The sequence below is a fragment of the Aotus nancymaae genome, unplaced genomic scaffold (assembly GCF_030222135.1).
Source record: "Aotus nancymaae isolate 86718 unplaced genomic scaffold, 86718_ANA_hifiasm-v0.15.2.pri h1tg000011l, whole genome shotgun sequence".
In the NCBI taxonomy this organism is placed as follows: Eukaryota; Metazoa; Chordata; class Mammalia; order Primates; family Aotidae; genus Aotus; species Aotus nancymaae.
Window position 1 is genome coordinate 62368821 of NW_026988422.1, and position 20126 is coordinate 62388946.

At 42.0% G+C, this 20126-nt stretch overlaps 1 protein-coding gene and 1 long non-coding RNA gene across 28 annotated transcripts in view; one reads left to right on the top strand and one right to left on the bottom strand.

The window, feature by feature from the left end:
- NRXN3 (neurexin 3) overlaps nucleotides 1-20126 on the top strand; it is a 1680301-nt gene that overhangs the window by 530778 nt on the left and 1129397 nt on the right. For all 27 annotated transcript variants that reach the window (XM_064375089.1, XM_064375093.1, XM_012476808.3 and 24 more), the window contains 2 exons: nucleotides 13717-14155; nucleotides 19358-19741. In XM_064375089.1, coding sequence (XP_064231159.1) covers nucleotides 13717-14155; nucleotides 19358-19741 — 823 coding nt within the window. The remainder of the gene's footprint in view (nucleotides 1-13716; nucleotides 14156-19357; nucleotides 19742-20126) is intronic.
- LOC135274260 (uncharacterized) lies at nucleotides 8153-14458 on the bottom strand. Its single transcript, XR_010342096.1, has 3 exons — nucleotides 13278-14458; nucleotides 9356-9438; nucleotides 8153-8390 (listed from the first exon to the last, which is right to left on the bottom strand). It is a non-coding gene; the product is annotated as an uncharacterized LOC135274260 (long non-coding RNA).

The following is a 20126-nucleotide window of genomic DNA, read 5'->3' on the forward strand; positions in this document are numbered from 1 at the left end:
TGCTCACAGACCTACCTCAGGAGTAAATGACTTCCAACTGATGGTCCATTGAAAAAAGCTTGGGGCTGCTCTCAGGAAGGGTCTAATTTAGGTCAGCCTAATGCCACTGAACAGATGTATATGGCAACATTCCCAGCTCCCATTATGAAAATAAACCATTAATTAATACTTACTGAGGCACTGGTAAGTAACTGGAAGAGCTGGTCTGAGTTCTGGGCAAGGAATTAGTGACAGTCAGTTTTCACCCTCTGGCTGTGGTGAGTAGATTGTGGTCCAGTTCTGTAGGATAAGGTGTGCACAGCTGGCTTGGCACTTGCTCTTCGGTGTCAAGCAGTAGCTCTTGCCATCTGTCTCATCAGGAGAACCAAAATGGATCTAGGTTGTCACTGGGAGATTACTGAGTATCAGTGGACACTATGAGCTCAAGTAGGCCACCCCATGCAAGGTTAGAGCAGGGACTTCACCCATTTTTGAATTAGAGAAATTCAGTACTTGAAATTGGGATGCAGATAGTTCTTGGCTCCTTCATACCTTTTCCACCTCTCTCATATACTCTAAGGAGAATATGGACCTTGGAGGAGTCTTCCTCAAGGCTTTGGCAGGTGCTCCTAAACATGCTTCATTCATGCCTACTTGACTATAATCTGCTATCTTGAGCCACAGGCAGGAGAGATCAATTTTTCTAGTGACTTCTTTTATAATCCAGCTAGCTGAAGAAGTGTGATCAAAGAAGGGATCTTAAAGAATCTTAGTTTTCTTCCATTGTAGAGAGGCAGGATAGTAATAGTTGTTGAGCCTATAGACTCTGAAGCCAGATTTATCTCTATTTCCATGCTGGTTCCACTACCTAATAGTTGTGTGAGCTTAGGTAGATATTAAAATCTCAGATTCCCAGGTTTCTCAATTGTAAAATGAGGATAATAGTAACTAACATATACAAGGGGGCCAGGAGATATTCTAAGCATGTTATATATATTTAATCTTCTTACTCTCACAGTAGCCCTATGAGGAAAGTGTACTATTGTTATCCCACTTCAAAGATGAGGAAACTGAGGTATAGAGAGATTAAGTAACCCATCTAGATTACACAGCAACAAGTTGCAGAACAAGAATTTCAACTTAGAGTATATGCTTCAACTCAGAATATTTCAACTCAGTATGTTTGCTGTTAACTATATTTTATGCTGCTTCTCATGCCTCAGGCTGTGAGGATCAAATAGGGTGGCCATCTATTCCAGGTCACCTTGTTCTGGGTAACATATCCTGTCCAGGTGAATCATTAATAGTGCCCCCTTCTTTTATTCTCAAAGGTACTGTCACATCTTGGTTTGAATATATTTCACATTTGTATTAATAGTTTTTACATGTGAAACACTAAGAACAACGACGGACCCATAGGAAGTTTTTTGTTAACGTTAGCTATTGCTGTTTCCATTATGACTGCCATCACCACCACCATCACCATCACCCACATTCATCCCAAGTCTGGGACCCTTAGGGTTAGGGGGTTAACCCAAGTTCTGCAGATGCATATCATGGGAGCCACTGTTCCCAGTTCCCACAACCATAGCAGGCATTGCTCATTGATCACAGCACAACAGTCTTTCCCACTTAGTGTCACAGACAACCATTCGTGACTGATCACACTTGACATGTGAAATCAAAATTATTTATCACACCTAGTTTTATTTAATACAAGAACCCAGTGTATGGAGAATCTGAATTTAGTCTGAGCTTGTGGTTTTCTATCAAAACTTATTTGATTCCTAGGAGTGATAATGAATTTGGGACTTCTTTAGATACCCCATGTCCCTTTTCTCCAATATTCCTCTCTACCTATTTCTCTATTATTTCTACCTCTTCTTTATATAAATATAAAAGAAATTTAATTCATAAGTTTTCTGTTCTCTGCCTATAATTTTATATCTTATAATAAAAGACTATTGAGATACTACTGAAGTGGACACAATATAAATAAGGCAAAGGAGTGAGTCATCATAGGAATTACAGTTGGCACCTAAGATCAAAGGCTTAGAAAAGCTATCTTTAAATGTGATTTGTGTAACTGGCAGGGAAAGTCATTTCAGGTTGATTTTGCATGGCATAAGGGACATCTAGTGGTTATCTAGGTCTCTGCAGATTTACTAAAGGTAATGCAAACTCATAGGTATAAGTATTGGGCTTATATACCATCACCTTGAAAGGGAGTCCCAAGAAAAGAGGGGGCCTTTTGTTGCATGACTATTTTTAAGCTAACAAAGTGTAAAGAAACCTTTTTTGGAAAAAAATTAATTTGAGTCCTAGCATTTCTATCTATAATATTGTCAGTTTCAACCCAACTCTCATTTGCTGCCTCTGCACCAGGTTGGAAATCATTCTGTTATCAGCTACCTGCCAGCCTGGCATATTCTTCCTATTACTTTCCCCACCTCTTTTGCTGATTGCAGAGGGGCTCTTTGGACCACTTTGAAAAGCCATCTGATTAAAGCCTTCATTAGGCTAGAAGCAGAATTGCTTCGCAGGCCAGGCAAGAAATAGTTTGTAATTGCTTCTGATGGGCAGATCTCCTATGGAGGTTGCTCAGCCATCAGGAAGCCATACAGCACTGGTCCAGATGTATTTTGTATAAATCAGTGGGCTTGACTTTATAAGCAGCTGCCCCTATGCACACTTATCTTCTTAGCCCCAGAGTCTCCTGGAACTTACCTATTGGCCTGCACCTCTTGATAGAACCTGTCTTACGCATGGCCCTGAACTAACTGCTTCTGTCGCCTGGACTGCTTACAATACTTGCTTGCCTCATGTGCTACTATTGTTTCCAACCAGCTATGCTAGACTTCTTAAAGGCTCTGTTTCACTGAATCTTTTTCCAGTATTTTCTCTGACTCTTTTGTCTTTGAGCCTCTCGTATGAGCTCTTTCTGCAAAAGGTGTTTGGCATGCCTATTGTCATCTATTTTCTTTCAGAGTAGCTGCTAAGAGCCGGAAGCTGCTAGTTATGGCCAAAGGCTTCATTGTTGGAGATTCTCTTTTGCTCTTTGATGCTAGGTACAGAGGATGAAGGCTCTGAGGTACTGTCTCAAAACATCCATGTGTTCTCTCTGACAAGTCAAAGCTACACTGTCATATTAGAGGTGTCCGGTAGCCCCTTAGCATGCCTCAGAGTGGGAGGTAGTGATGGCACTGAACTTTGCCAGTCAATCTCTTAGAGGATCGTACTGGAGTTTGTGACTGAGCTTTTACTTCTTCTGTTAGTATTCTGCTGAGACACATACTCTAATGATAGCTGCCACTCTGGGTGCAGAACTTTCCATATAGATAGATTGCCTTAAAAATATAAGCACATTTTTCTAAGCATGCACGCTGGGGAAAACTCTACTAAATATTCAGTGGTTCCGTCAAATGTCTTTAAACTATTTGTAATACTTTAGCTTTCTACCTTTCCATTTCATTACTTATTTTCAGGCAGAATAGATATAGAGGCTTCTTTGTGCAGTATAATCTTCTCTGACTTAAAGGCATCAAGAAGTAGCCCTTGTGATTTTCTTTGTTATACTTCTTCCGATTTTTCTACCACCTCCTTTAAGCGTGTACTTTGTGTCAGACATTGAGAGATACAGATAGAAAAGGCATAGGTTCCTCCCCTCGAGAGGCTCCTGGTCTACCAGGGGTAACAGACAATTCCAGCGCAATGTGATCAATTCAATGACAGCAGCTCGAACATGAAACCATGGGGGCTGAGAGGAAGAACTCATCTGTGGGTGGTAGTGGAGTGAGTAGCAGTATTGGAGAAGGCTTCTCACAAGAGATGATGCCTAAACTGTGCCTCAAGTGGCGAGAGTAATTATCCAGGTAGAGAATCAGGTAAGGCTTGTCCCTGGGGTGATAAATTGGAGGACCTGCCAAATTTTTGTCAAGACTGGTAACAATGAAGAGAGGACTAGATCAGGAAGAGATTTTTATATAATGCTTCAAAGTTTTCATTTAATTCCAAAGAACCATTGAACAATTTTAAGCAGAGAATGACATGTTATTCCCAGACATATTAACAGTGAGATAATTAGAGTCTTTTCTAGTCCTTGGAATAAAAATAACAGTAGTTTCCTAGTGGTTCAGCAAAGTATGTTTTAAATTTTGTCATCTTTTTAATCAAGCTGCTTAAGGCTTCCTGTCTACTCTAATAGTTACCTTTTTACCCTAATTGCATAAGGTATATATTTTTAGAGCTTTTCATAATCACATATCACCTGTTCATCTGATCTTAGTTCCTCTGCTTTGTGACATGTAACTTTCACTCTAGTGGGGTTGGTGCCCTCATCAAATATTCTAAGAGAGAAGGAAATGTAGGTGTTCTCTGGGTAGGTCTGTTTAGTGCCTAAGAAAATGCAGGAAATGAGTGTGTCTATTTATTGAGCTTCTACTATGTGCCACACACTTTGCTAAATACTGGGAATGAATGTATCAGTTACCACTTCAGAAACACACAACCCATGTATTTATGAAGCTTAGTCTAGAGGATCATAACAGTGCCATCGCTGGCAACCAGAAGGCACAGAACTATGATTTCAATCAAGTTTATGGTCATAGGTCCTTGTACTTTAATTGACATGACAAATATATCTCACTCCAATTTTGATATGAAAAAATATTCCCCCCTTAAGTATCCTTCAACTTTCTCTATGTGATTAGGTGGCAGTGATTATGTCTCACAGTCTGTCCTCCATAGTCTAGAACTAAAGATACAGTGGTTACTTAGTACATTTACATAGGTTTTTATTTCTAATATTTGAGTATAGCTAATTAATTAATATTAACTTGGCTTTTGCGTTACAGGATAAGAAATGTGGAGAATAGGTTCATCTCAAGTTCTGGCTCTCAGTGACCTGTAGTTAACTTCCTGGAGCACTACCTTGAGAGGGTTCTGAGGCTTCATCTGGGTTGAGTGGGAGTAGAATAGAAATACATTGATTGATGATGAACGGCATCTGCCGGGAAAGGAGAGTAGAGGCACATGTTTGCCAACATGGCTCTAAGAAATGGGAGAGTGGCTATCCAGTTGTGTCTGAAAAGATTAACTGGCAACTAGAAACTGTTAAAACCATCCGTTGACTAGTTCTATCTTGGAGGACCATGGTCCCTACTTGCCAGTTCATGTCGTATGTCTCTGCCTGGGTCTGTCTATGCCAAGTTCTTGTTTATTAACTTAGTAGAAGCTTACTAGACTCTGTGAAGATGATAAAGCCTGAAACAGCAAGCCTGTGATAGACTGTGATTGACTGAGCCTTGATAGTATCCTAAATGCTCCAGAAACTTGATTGACTGGAAATTTTTTCTTTTTCTTTTTTCTTTTTTCTTTTTTTTGAGAGAGTCTCACTCTGTCGCCCAGGCTGGAGTGCAGTGGTGCGATCTCTGCTTGCTGCAACCTCTGCTACCTGGGTTCAGGTGATTCTCCTGCCTCAGCCTCCCAAGTAGCTGGGATTCCAGGTGCCCACCACCCCGCACCCCTAATTTTTGTATTTTTAGTATAGATGGGGTTTTACCATCTTGGCCAGGCTAGTCTTGAACTCCTGACCTCATGACCACCTCAGCCTTCTAAAGTATTGGGATTACAGGAGTGAGCCACCACACCTGGCCTGGAAACTTTTTCTATGAAATACACAAATACATTGTAACCTGTTTCTGATCAGCCTTTAAGTAGAATAAAAGTCTTAAGAAAGTTCTCCTTCTTGAGAAGCATAAAATGGAGACCTCCACTCTGAACAGGCATGGAGCACTCAATAAGGCAAGGGGTTGGAAATCTTGCTTAACTTCTTACTGTTCCCATCTGTAACTGGGCATAAACCTATATGATCATTTTCCTTTCACAAACAATCCATCAGGAAAATACTCATGAAAGCCTACGCTTAACTCGAGCATCAGTAGTAATGACTTGCGTTATCAGCGGGGCTCTTGGGCTGGCACTCATGGCTCTGTGATTCATGAAGGCAGGATAACTGACTGGCTTACAGCTGTCTGTCTTTTTCTGGCTGGCCTGCATGCATGCCTAGAAGACTGAATAACTTTTTTCAGAATGAGGTATGGACTAAGGATTTTGCTACTTCAACATCAATTTCCCTGGATCTTTTTTGCTACTCTCACTTGTCATATGTCCCTTTTATCTTTTCCTGGCCACTCTCTTACACATAGGGCCATAGATCAGAGATGGTGGCCCCATCTGGTGAAATCTAGCTTTCAGATATGCTTCATTTGACCCATAGAGTGTTAGCTCACATGGAATTTAAAAAATTCAATTGTCAACATTGTTCTATTAGTTTCAACTTTATCTGGAGGCTTTTTGACCTTTATTTTGAGCTCTAGAACCTGGACGTTTTCTAGCTCCTGCCTTGCAAGTCTGACCTCAGTTTCAGTTTCCTATTTCTGGTACTGAGTTTTTTTTTAATCTTTGGCAGATCCTGAACACTGTTAACAAAATATAAAGCATGAAAATGGTGACATCCATGAGATGCAGCAGTCGGGAATTGAGCTCCAGGTTGGATGTCAGCTGTATCTCAGCAGGCGGAGTTAGTTTACTGACCCCTGTTAGCAAGACCAGAGATGCAGATGTGGCTCTGGTCATGCCAGATATTAGGTTCTTCTGACTTTGGAATCTAAGAGGACCATCTGCTGCCACATTTGTGCTTGGACTTCACTGTTGGAGTTCGATCAGTGGCATCCTGTGATAAAAAATGATGTTAATGATTATGAATCTAAATCTGGCCAAGTGTTTGGTGCGCGTGTATCTCATAAATGTCACATTAGTCAATCAAGTATATAAAATTTATAAATAAGTATATTTATAAATAAATACATGAAATTCATAAATAAATATTACTTGTAAATAAATATATAAAGATACAATTTTATAGTTTGTTAAATCCAGAATTTTTCTTTTGTTGTATCCCTGCCTCTTAGGCTTGACAATCGGTTTAGAAGTTATCCTCAGAGAGAATCTTTTTTTTTTTTTTGAAATGGCATCTCACTCTGACACCCAGGCTAGAGTGCAGTGGCACGATCTCAGCTCACTGCAATCTCCGCTTCCGGAGTTCAAGCAATTCTCCCACCACATCCTCCCGAGTAGCTGGGATTACAGGTGCACCACACCACATCTGCTACTTTTTATATTTTTAGTAGAGATGGGGTTTCACCATGTTGGCCAGGCTGGCCTTGAACTCCTGGCCTCAGGTAATCCACCTGCCTCGGCCTCCCAAAGTGCTGGGATTACAGGCGCGAGCCCCCGTGCCCAGCCTGAATCTTTCTTTCTTAATGACCCCATGCTATACTGTCTGTTGATTTATCCTGGCTTTTCTCAGAAAATAACAGAATTAACAGTGGTCACCACCACATATTGAGTGCTTATCAAGGGTCAGAAACTACGTAAAGTACTTTTACATATAGCACCAGCGTCTTCTTTGTTTCTTACCATCCTGTGAACTGAGATAGTGCCTACATTCTACAGTAGGAGAACATAGGCTGAGACAAGTTAAATATCTTACCCAACGTTACACAGTTGGTAAGGTGACCAGACCCTGGTTAGGGGCCTCCAAATGTCATGATCTTAACCACTGCACTATACTGCTACTTCAGTCTAATGTCTAATTTAATAAAGATAAAAACATTTTTCAAACACCTATATAGTTAGGAGCAATTTCAGATTTTAAAAGGTGTAATTCATATTTTTTGCTCCTAAGGTGTTTGAAATCTATTGAAAAGACAAGACGTGTGCTGTACCAAGATAACAAAGTTGAGAGTTATAAGTGACAAGGGAGTGGAGTGGACAGTTTAGAGGAGGAAGAAATCACAGCAGGCCCCAGTCATCGGTTGCCTGAGGGGGAGAGGGGAAGTGGGGCAGAGACGGTGAGATGTGTGATTCTGTGGAGACCCCAGAAGCAAGATTCTTTCACAACACATCTTAGTCAATTCTTTTACCCTGAGTAGAAATGTTACACAATAGTAAGATTAGCCTGAAAGTTTTATCTGGAAGCTGTATCATCCTGGAAGCTAAAGAGATAAAGCTCATTTCATTATTATCTATTGTCAAATGATTCAATTTGGGAGGGGGATGAGTATATCTTTAGTTTTGGCTTGTTGTGAGTAAACTACTTTGCACATAGGTATACAGTTGAGAAGCTTTATTGAGATTTGTAGTCAACTCTGCTCTGCTCATGGTACCCCAATACTGGCTTCTCCACCATTCCATTTTGTCCAACTTCAGAAAATGTCCCCAGTGTCGTTACTTTCAAACATTCTCCAGTGATGTGGAGTGGATCATTGGTGCTGAGGCATCAAATCACAAACCTGTGAATGACGTGGTCTTATCCGCTGACCTGGTGTTTTTTTAATCAAAGTTGTCCTCTATGCAGATAGTTCAAAAACAAGAGAAAAGAAAGACCAGGTGGTAACCCTCCTATTCCTTGGCAGGAGAAATAGTGCTGAGAAGCCACCTGGGCACTCCCGGGCACGTGCCCACATCCTCTCATTCTTTCTAGTTCCCTTGCTGGAGTGCGTAGAGATGGAGCATTTATAACAGAACATGTGGAAACACGGTCTCAGAAAGTTGAGAACAGAGTGGCCTGGGATAAGATGGTGGAGGGAGAGAAGAAAATACTTCTCTGAGTGGGGACTATCTCCAATTCTTAGATTTATTCTCGTGCACCAGCCTTCTAACTCAAATACCTTGGAAGAGTTCGATGTAATAAGTGCATCATAGAGGGTTAGGATAGTCTCTCTTTTTCCAGCCAAGGCAAGGGGGTTGGGCAATAGGGCAGACAGCTTCCTTATTGGTAGGTAATAAAAGGACTCTGACCAGCAAGTACCAGAGTAGCCAGGGAACTTCTGGAGTGAATTTGAAAATCCCAGTGAAGGGGCATCATTTAGAGAGGATGGAGAGAAGAGAAAGGTGCTGCAGCCTGGGAAACCCAGTGAACAAAAATGCAGAAGCAATAGCACCTAGGTTCAGTCAGAAGCCTTTGGGGTGGCCCCTAAGTGGGAAGTATAGACATCCATTAGAAATGGATTGCACAAGGGATGAAGGGCTTTGCACATCAACATGGACTTGGGTATGGTTTTTGTGCATAATGAAGGGGTTTCTGCTTTGTGTGTAGGCATAGGCTACAGAAGGGCCTAGAAATTGCCCTCTCTGGAGCATATCCTTACCCCAGTGCCGGTTATGCATTTAATGGCCTGGTTTTGCATTTAATCACCTACATGATCCTGGGCAGGTATGTATCCCTGCTGACCCCCATGTCTGTGAAATGGGGCAAATGCTACCTATTTCATGTGCTTACTGTGGATGATATAAAATAGTGTTTGCAAAGTACCCAGCACACGGTAGACTCTCAGTTTTTATTGTATTGTTCCTGCCCTCAGCTTGCCTTACTCCTGGTATTGCTCCTGTGTGTCTCTGTATTAAAGATCATGGAGGAATACAGGTATATTTTTTTCTGAGAGACTTTGTCTTAATTCTGAGATTCTGTCCTCAGCTGTTTTACTGTCTGGTCTCCTAAGCATGAGTTACGTGTCCAAACAGCAGTCTTTACAAGCCCATGGGTGGGATAGTAAGACCAGCTTGTCACTCTTTGCGACTCTGTTTCTGTACCTCCCAGTCTGTGTGACATCTTCCCCCATGGGGAGCCATTTCTAGGTTGTCTTTAATTGCTCCTCGCTGCGGTGACTTGTCAGCCAAGGCTGCTTTCTGTCACTTGATGCCACATCTCTTCCTAGTTCAGCCAGCCATTTGGGGACATTCATTTAGTTGACAGTCTGCTTTTACAGAGAACATTGTACTAGATACTAATTTGCCTTGTAAGGGGATCCAGCAGGGTTTCCTGCCTCCATGCTGACCCAGGGTGCCAGTACATGTCTGTGTGCCTGTGGCTGCGGTTCTGCACAGAGCAGGTGGGGAAGGTAAAGATATTAACAATGGAGGGTCCCAGGTCAGCATCACTGGTCTACAGGTCCCTTGTCCTCCTGTCCTTTTCCTCTTGGTAGAAAAACCTTCACAGAACCTCAGTTCAGGACCCTGTCCATTTCCAACAGAACCCCCTAAACCATGGGAGGCAAAGATATACTTTTATTTCTTCCCGGGTTTGTATGCCAGAATTGTCTGTGTCCTACTATGTCTGTGTCCGACCATTTGATCTTGGCCACAGCCCTGTGGGGTGGGAAAGACGGACCATTTGTAGAACAGATATTGAGGCTCTTACCTTTGGAATAAATAAAATGGGACTCAGAAAGGTTATTCAGCTGTCAGTGAGAGTGGTCTTGGCTTTTTATTCATGACAGTGAAAACTCCATATAAATAGACAGGTAATTTCACGGCAGTGGAGTAGATAGAGCACTCACCTTCAAAGAGCCTTTGAGAGAAGTCTGGTTATCTCTGTCTGGCCAGTTTATGGCCCTTGATTCTCTCACCTATCTCTTCAGAAATCTTCATTCTGGCTATTCACCTTCTTTCCCAGTCTCAGGTATCCTTCTCACAGAAGAGTTTCTCTTCACTGCTCTTGTATCCTGTTAAAGGCTTTTTTTTTCTTTTTATTCTGTCTCCAGCCTCCTGTAGGAATGCCTGATCTCTCTATTTATAGTTCCATGGAGCCAAGCCTCCTTCTGTCCCTTTGGGATGACCTATTGTTATACATTAATAATTAACCTTTACAAGGAACACTAGTGATAGGCATTTAACCCAAATGCAGAAAAAGCCAAAGTTTGTTTATGTCAAAGAGATCTCGCATGCTGAGTTATAATAGTGAGGGTTAGAAAGGAGAAGCTGACAGTCATTAAACTTTTATTATTTTTTTCTGGTTTACTCACTTGAGTGATTGGCTGAGGATTCTGTACTATTTCCCTTTGCACATGGTCAGCCCAGTTTCGCTAAAATGAAAAAATCAGCTTTTGAATTGTGAAGTTGAGCACGCATGACTTTCCATGTAATGTTAAAGATAAACCTCACAGGTGCTGCTAGGGGGCCTACTTCTGAGCATGTGGGCCCTGGGGCCCGAATGCTTAGGTTCGAGTCCTGCTCTATCACTTATCAGCTGTGCGCCTGTCGCTGGTTCCCTAACTACTCTCTGCGTTCTGTTTCTGCATCTGTAAAATAAGGGAAGGATTACAGGTATCTCAAATGGGTGTGGTCTGGATCTAATGGGATGGAGAGGTGTTAAATCCTTAGCATGGTGCCTGGTAGTAGGTGCTTAATAAATGTTAGTATCATTATTTTCAATGTTACTGACTATGGTTAGGTCCATGGTCAAGGTTACATAATAGATGAGTCATTTTCAATGCTTTGCCATAGTTATATGTCACTCTTGTAATGCCCATTAGAATGCAAACAGCTCTGCCTGATTCTCTCCTGGTGATGGGAGAGAGATGGGAACTAGTTCTACACTTGGACGTGAGGGGGATTATATGATATGTGCTGGAATGAGCCATCCAATTAACTTTCTCTCACAGAGATGGACAGATGAGACTTATTTTAGCAATTAAGTATTGTTTTAGAGATGATAATACAACGTTTTCAGGGCTGTGGAAAGAATGAAATGAGATTAACAGTGACCCTCCGAATAGCTGTGATTTTTGTGCCCTTATGTTTTTCCATTTCTAAGTGCTTCACATGTTTTAAATCATTTTATTATTACAAAATAGTTTATTCCTATATTCCCAATTTCAGGAGGTGAAACAGACCCAGAGAAGTTACTTTGCCAAAGTCACAGAGCTTGTAAGTAGTAGATGTGGAATTCAAACCTAAATCTAGGTCCTGACCTAGAATTTGAATAAGGAAATATAAAGAAAACAGCAAAGTAGTTGGTATGTTCAATACTCAGATCCTTGTCAATTTACCTTCCATTGTTTTCTGTTTATTAATTTTTTATGGATGTGACATTGGTCAGAGATCAGAGCACTGAGAACCATCCCAGGGAACTATATCAAATTTCAGTTCAAATAAGAGTAAAAATTTTTTGAAATTCTCATTTCAGGGAGAAAGTTTATTTTCTGCTTTTATATGGATTATACCTGGTTTAGAAGGTCATAACTGATTTTTCCCATAGGTTACTGGGGTACAGGTGGTGTTTGGTTACCTAAGTTCTTCAGTGGTTATTTGTGAGATTTTGGTGTACCCAGCACCCGAGGAGTATATTCTGCACCCTATTTGTAGTCTTTTATCCCTTGCCCTCCTCCCACCCGTCCCTCCAAGTCCCCAAAGCCCATTGTATGATTCTTATGCCTTTGTGTCTTTATAGCTTAGCTCCCACATATCAGTGAGAACATATGATGTTTGGTTTTTCCATTCCTGAGTTAACTCACTTAGAATAATAGTCTCCAGTCTCATCCAGGTCACTGCGAATGTCATTAATTCATTCTGTTTTATGGCTGAGTAGTATTCCATTGTATATATATATATACACACCACAGTTTCTTTATCCATTTGTTCATTGACGGGCTTTTGGGTTGGTTCCACAATTGTGAATTGTGCTGCTATAAACGTGTGTGTGCAAGTATCTTTTTCATATGACTTATTTTCTTCTGGGTAGATACCCAGTAGTGGGATTGCTGGATCAAATGGTAGTTCTAATTTTAGTTCTTTAAGGAATCTCCACACTGTTTTCTATAGCACCTGTTAGAAAGTCATAACATTTTTTTGACTGGCATCCTCACCTTCTCCACCTACCTACCCATTCTGCAGAACAATGGCCATGGCTTTGTAGAAGTGTACACTAACCTTGGGTAGGGCACGGAGACAGAAGTTCCCTGCTGGACCCCCTTATGAGGTGAATTAGTATCTGATTCAGTATTCTCTGTAAAATCAGGCTCACAACTAAATAAATAACCCTGACCGAACTAGGGCTTCCGGGTATCTCATTCTACCACTATACAGAGGGCACATGCAGTGTGCAGAAAACAAAAACACAGCTGGACCTCTGTCTCCATCAGTTCTTAACACTTAATCTTTTGTTTAAAGTAATACATCCACGTGGTTGAAAAAAAAAGTCCAACACTACCAGAGGGCACAGTGAAAAGTAAGTCACCCTCCCCCTCTAGAATATTCATCCCACAAATATACTCCCCAATGACAATTTTATAGTTCCAAAGAGACTTGATGCTTACAGGAGCATATATACATGTAATGTCCCCACACCTCCACACTTTTACACAATGACAGCATAATGCACCTTCTATCCTGTTCCTTGACAACTTCACTTAACCATGTGACTTGGAGAGCTTCCACATTAAAACCAAAAGCAATACCTTGTTTTCAAGGGCTGCCTAATATTCCATTATAAAGCTGTGCCATCTGCTATTGATGGTCATTTAGGCTGTTTCTGGTCTTTTACTAACTAAGGTTGTTTCAGTAAATCACTTTGTATGAAGTATATGACTCCAAGCAACTCAATCTCTCTTGATTTTTATTTGCAAGCTTACGTTGTATAACTTTCTGACAACACAAGAAATTAGCCAGGAGACAAAATAAATTCCATGGAAATATAGAGGCTTTTGTTAGAGCTTGTGTGCACATCAGATGTTTCTACAGATACTTTCTGATTCCTGTGTTGCATTGTTTCTCATGTTGTTTTGGACTCTGTCCTGAAGGCTCTTCGTGGGTCATTTTTCCAGGTGCCCAGTGAGTGATGGATGGATACTGTTTGCAAGATTGATTCATATGGCATTTTTGTTTGGCTTTTGACAGGTTGTTTATAAGAATAATGACATCCGTCTGGAGCTGTCTCGCCTGGCACGGATTGGGGACACCAAGATGAAAATCTATGGCGAAGTTGTGTTCAAGTGTGAGAATGTGGCCACACTGGACCCCATCAACTTCGAGACCCCAGAGGCTTACATCAGCTTGCCCAAGTGGAACACTAAACGTATGGGCTCCATCTCCTTTGACTTCCGCACCACTGAGCCCAATGGCCTGATCCTCTTCACTCATGGAAAGCCCCAAGAGAGGAAGGATGCTCGGAGCCAAAAGAACACAAAAGTAGACTTCTTTGCTGTGGAACTCCTCGATGGCAACCTGTACTTGCTGCTTGACATGGGCTCTGGCACCATCAAAGTGAAAGCCACTCAGAAGAAAGCCAATGATGGGGAATGGTACCATGTGGACATTCAGCGAGATGGCAGATCAGGTAGGAAGAGGAAGGATGTGTGACTGGGACTAAGGAAAGCTGTAGCTCCTCAGTTTGTTTGTTGCCTTTATTTTCTAAAAACTTTTGCCCTTGCATGCTTTTTGATGCTTTGGCTATTCTCTTTAATGGCTGTTGTAAAACTATGTTTCTGAAAAGATACCTGCCTCATAGATGGCTCGTATTCTCCACTCATCTCTCCTATCACTCACCACACAATTGTCAGTGATCGCTCTATGGTCCTGGAGCTAAGGATAGTTTTACAAGTAGCATTTCTACTGCTACCAAAGCAACTGTCATGTTACTGATGTGATCCACCCCATCCCCCATTCTTTGCTTCTTCTTTTCCTCATCACCAAGGAAACCAATTGTGACATCACAGATGCTGCTTTATGTGATTATTCTGTAGGATAAACTTCACTGTGCAAGAGTTTATGCAACAATACACCCTTCAATAATTGGCAAGAGTCATGTTGCACAGAGAAATTATGACAAGAAAGGAAAAGGCAAATTGATTTTTCCTGAAGACACGTTCAATTTAAAGCCTTCCTTTGGTGTAAAAGCCTGTATTCACTCTTTGTTCAGACCTCACTAACTCTCCCTTCCTCTTCATAACCTTTTACATTTGGTTTAAATGGCTTTGTTTCTGCAGCTGCAGATCAAACAAGCTAGCCCCAGGCAGTACATAGCCACTCTGGAACAGTAACAAAGTGGGGGTGGGGCTGGGGCACAGATAGTCAGGGGTGTCTGAATGCCTGGACAGTCTGCCTTGCTTTCTATGGAGGATGTGTCAGTGAAGGTCACATTCTGTGCTATCAGAAAGGGCATTTTCCCAAGAGCAGTAATTAGAGTATTAGAGTCTTAGACTCATTTCCTGATTCTCCATTTAGGTAGGATATACTCAAGGAGGGTCTTGGCTTCCTGTGCCATATGATAGAGATTCATTTTCCTGATGAACATTAAAAACTCTTTGTTTGGACATTTTCTTTCTAGGTTCTTTTGGCCAGTAAGAGAGAGCAGTAAGTTCCCCAAAAGGCTGAAGCTGGGAATGACTGAGCTTTGGTGGGATGACTTTCCTGCGTAATTCCAAAGCTAGACTGATGGCAGAGACAGCAACATTGCCCTTAGGAAGAGCTAGATGGATTCTTTGCAGAGGGCAGACGGGTGGCAGATTGCAGCCCTGGATATTTTATTGCCCAGTAGGAATCTTTATTGGTTGTCTGAAATCTGATCGGAACCAAGAGGCTTCGAATTAAATGTGCTCATTGAGCAAGAATGAATAGTGTGTGTCTTTTTAAACAGAAAAACACCCCAAAATTAATTTCTTTGGAGGCTAAATCCATCCCCCCTTTTTTTCTTCTTTTCATTCTCTTTCTCTGTTTTTCAGTAAAGTGTCAGCAAGGGCAGAGTCAGAAAGCTGTTCCAAAATTATCAGGAAACACTGCTGTTGGTTTTTAAGATCATGTGTTTGGGATCTCTGAGGTTAGGTCATGGTGGAAGGGTTTTATGTCTGACTAATTTAGACTTCGGCACAATATAAAAGTTACCTACTTGTGTCCACACGTAGGGTAGAACGCATAGAATTGCTATATGTTTATTTCTGTCTGTTCCCAGTGTAAATTGTTTTTTCAAGTAGGGGAACAATTTTTGCTGTTAGAACCACCAGTGGACCCATCTTCAGCAAACATGTTTAGATTTCAGAAGCCTTAAATTTCATATTTGGGAGTTAAAGCATTGGCCAATTTTTTTTTTTTTTTAGTTTTTTTTTTTTTTGAGACAGAGTTTCACTCTTGCTGCCCAGGCTGCAGTATAATGGCACAGTCTCGGCTCACTGCACCCTCGACCTTCCGGGTTCAAGTGATTTTTCTGCCTCATCTCCCAAGTAGCTGGGATTACAGGCACCCACCACCATGCCTGGCTAATTTTTGAGCCAGAGATGGGGTTTTACCATGTTGGCCAGACTGGTCTTGAACTCCTGACCTCAGTTGATCTGCCTGCCTCAGCCTCCCAAAGTGCTGGGATTACAGGTAGGAGGCACTGTGCCGGCCGATTTTTTTAAACTACTGATGAATTTGATCAAAGCCTATAAAAATTTACCGAGTAAACATTTGTCCCATGAAAGCAGTATAATATGAAATTATAATACAATCTGTTAAACTTTCATTTTTTTATGAGAATGTTTTCTGGTACCTTGTTTTTGGTTATAAATCTGTACTCAAATGGATAGTTCTAAAAACAAGTGAATCTAAATGTGGTGCCTCCTTCCCTGATCATCTTGAAGAATAATATGACTGACAGTGATCTAGAAAACTTTTATAATCAATCCCCGCTTGGGCAAGTGAGTCTTAGAACTTGTTAAGTGCTTTCAAAACACTGAGGACGGATTTTCCTCAGGTTGTATTTAAGGCTCTAAAATTTAAATTGATTCTAGTACTGTCCTTACTCGACAATAGATATCCCCTCTCCCCCTTTAAATGGTGATCAGATTCGCCCTGTGGACAAGTGAGGGGTAAAGAAAGAAAACTGCAATAGAGAAAATAGTAAGAGATGCAGACCTCAATTTCCTCGTTTGTAAAATAGAGGAAATAATAACTCCTACCTCCCAAGATTGTTTTGAGGATCAAGTCGGAAAATGCACATAAAATAGTTAAAGTGGTGGCTGGGACATTATTGTTGTTTTGTAAGTGTTTGAAAGATTTAAAAACAAAATGGCAAAGCGTATTTCTCTAGGAGAAAACTTCTAGAAGAGAGTAGGAAAGGAGATGTTAAATTCCCCTTAATATCCTGTCTATGCTTCACTCTTGTGTTGACTTTGCATTTTATTTTTATTTTAATCAATTAATTATATTTTTTGAGAGCAAGTCTTGCTCTGCAGCCCAGGCTGGAATGCAGTGGCATGATCTCGGCTCTCTGCAACCTCTGCCTCCCAGGTCCAAGGAATTCTGCTGCCTCGGCCTCCCGAGTAGCTGGGATTATAGGCATGCACCACCATACCTGGCTAATTTTTGTATTTTTAGTAGAGGCAGGGTTTCACCATATTGGCCAGGCTGGTCTTGAATGCCTGACCTCAAGTGATCGGCCTGCCTTGGCCTCCCAAACTGCTGGGATTCCAGGTGTTAGCCATTGCACCCAGCTGACTTTGCACTTTAAAGTGTATGTTTCATTTTTAATGTCATATGATCTTTGCAGTCCTTCAAGTTATATACCCTTCATAGCTGAAGGAACTGAGAATCAGACAGAGGTGAAGACTGGCTGATGGATGGCATGACCCAGTTATCTTGATACCAATAAAGCATGTCAAGAATATCAGCTGAGTGTGGTGGCACACGCCTGTAGTCCCAGCTACTCAGGAGGCTGAGGCAGGAGAACCACTTGAACCTGTGAGGCGGAGGGTGCAATGAGCCGAGATTGTGCCACTGCACTCCAGCCTGGCGACAGAGTGAGACTCTATCTAAAAAAAAAAAGAATAGACTAATAATACCTATTTTAAAATTTCTGACAGGATGTTTAGATATTACCTAGTCCATTTTCTTAAGTTTCCAGTTCAGGAAATTGAGCCATTAAGTGATTCAGGGATTCAGGGACTGGCCTAGGGTCAGAAACCCATTTAGGACTAGAATCCCTGTTCTCAAGGTCTCAGGTCAGCTTGTGGAGTTCCATCTTCTACAGTCTCATTAGATGCTGTCCAAAATCCTGCCCCTTCCTGGGTCTGCTTCTCTCTCTGACTTGATCTCCTGCTCACCTACTCTTGCCTTCTCTATTCTAGGCATGCTCCTTCCTACCTCAGGGCCTTTGCAGATGCCATTCCCTCTGCCTGGCATGCTCCCTCTCTTGGACTTTGCATGGCTGAATCCTTCCCAACATTCCAATTTCAGCTCAACTGTTAACCGCCTAGAGAGACCTTCAGTGACTCTACACTTTCAAGTAGAACACATGAGTAACTAGCACACCACCCTTTTACTCTCTTCATAGCACCTGTCATTAGCTAATTTATTTTGTTTATTGGGTTGTCTGTTGTATTAGTCCATTCTTATGCTGCTAATAAAGAAATACCCAAGACTGTATAATTTTTAAAGGAAAGATGTTTAATTGACTCACAGTTCAGCATAGCTGGGGAAGCCTCAGGACACAATCATACTGGAAGGGGAAGCAAACATGTCCTTCTTCACATGGCAGCAGGAAAGAGAGGGAGCACGCAGTGCCAGCCAGAGAAATGCCAGATAAAACCATCAGATCTTGTGAGAACTCACTCACTGTCATGAGAACAGCATGGAGGTAACTGCCCCCATGATTCGATTCGCTTCCCACTAGGTCTGTCCCACAACAGGTGGGATTATGGGAACTACAATTCAAGATGATATTTGGGTGGGGACACAACCAAACCATAGCATTTATTTTCTGTCCCTCTGCTCTGGAACATCCCCTCAATGAGAGGAGAGGCATGCCTATCAAGCTCATCTCTGCCTAGAACTATACCAGAGACAGAATAGGTCTTCCATACACATTTCTTAAATGATTAAATAAGGAATCATGTTTCTGTTCAAATTTATCATAGGGAATGCTCAAAATATTCACTGGTAGGGCTGGTAGTGAATGCCCAATATAGAGAGTACCAGTGCATGGAGGGAGAGACAAGAGGAAGCTCCATCTTTCTGGGTTGGTGAGCCCTTGAAGAAGACTCAGGCAAACGTATGGAGGTCAGGCACTCTTAAAAGCACTTTGTATATATTTGCTCATTTAATCACACCAACCTGTGAGGTGGAGACAGTTATTTCCCCATTTCACAGATGAGGAAATTGAGGCACAGGAAAGGTGAAGTCACTTCTTCAAGGCTATAAAGCTTGTACATATTAGAGCTGGAATTTAAATACAGGCAGGAAGTGTGCTGCTGTCAGCCTGTGTGGTCTCAGCCAACAGGGTTAAGTAGAGAAAGGATACACTAGATGTTAGGTCACTGAGATTTTCCCGAGTCTTCCTAAGGGCTAGGTGGACTTAGCTGGTAGAGATTGGAACCAGGTGGCCTACATTGTCTTTCCTATTGTCCCGTAACATCGAATTCTTTTCCTTGCATTGTTTTCTCCTGGCCAGGCAATGGCTGGTCTCAGCACTCACCTGGTGGGCTTCTTTCATTTGGTTAAGCAACTGACGGACTCACCTGAGATGCCGGGAGAGCTTCCTGACTCTGGATCTGTCTTCCCACCCCAGGTACTATATCAGTGAACAGCAGGCGCACGCCATTCACCGCCAGTGGGGAGAGTGAGATCCTGGACCTAGAAGGAGACATGTACCTGGGAGGGCTGCCAGAGAACCGTGCTGGCCTTATTCTCCCCACGGAGCTGTGGACCGCCATGCTCAACTATGGCTATGTGGGCTGCATCCGCGACCTGTTCATTGACGGGCGCAGCAAGAACATTCGACAGCTGGCAGAGATGCAGAATGCTGCGGGTGTCAAGTCCTCCTGTTCACGGATGAGCGCCAAGCAGTGTGACAGCTACCCCTGCAAGAACAATGCTGTGTGCAAGGACGGCTGGAACCGCTTCATCTGCGACTGTACTGGCACTGGATACTGGGGAAGAACCTGTGAAAGGGGTGAGTCGGCCTAGAGGGTGGGAAGTGAGGGCCTGAGTGGGGCTGATGTGTTACAGCTGGATCCCTGGACAGCCCGAGGCTTTGCACCTACCTGCACTTTCTTTCTTCCAATAGTTTTTGGGTTTACTGGTTAACCGAATGCACCCTTTCTCGTTCTGAATGCTTGGATTTGTTTGGCTAAGATTGGGTTGCAGAAAGGAAGCTTTATAATAAATATTACCACGATTATGATACTTTTTGATAAAATACTTTCTATTTAGACAGGGTAAATAATTCTTTTTTGGGACTCCAGGGAGTCTAGCCAGCTGGCTGTTTTATTCATTTATTTGACTTGTACTTCTTTAGTGCTTTTTACAAGCTAAAGCATGGGTTAGGCTTTAGAAAT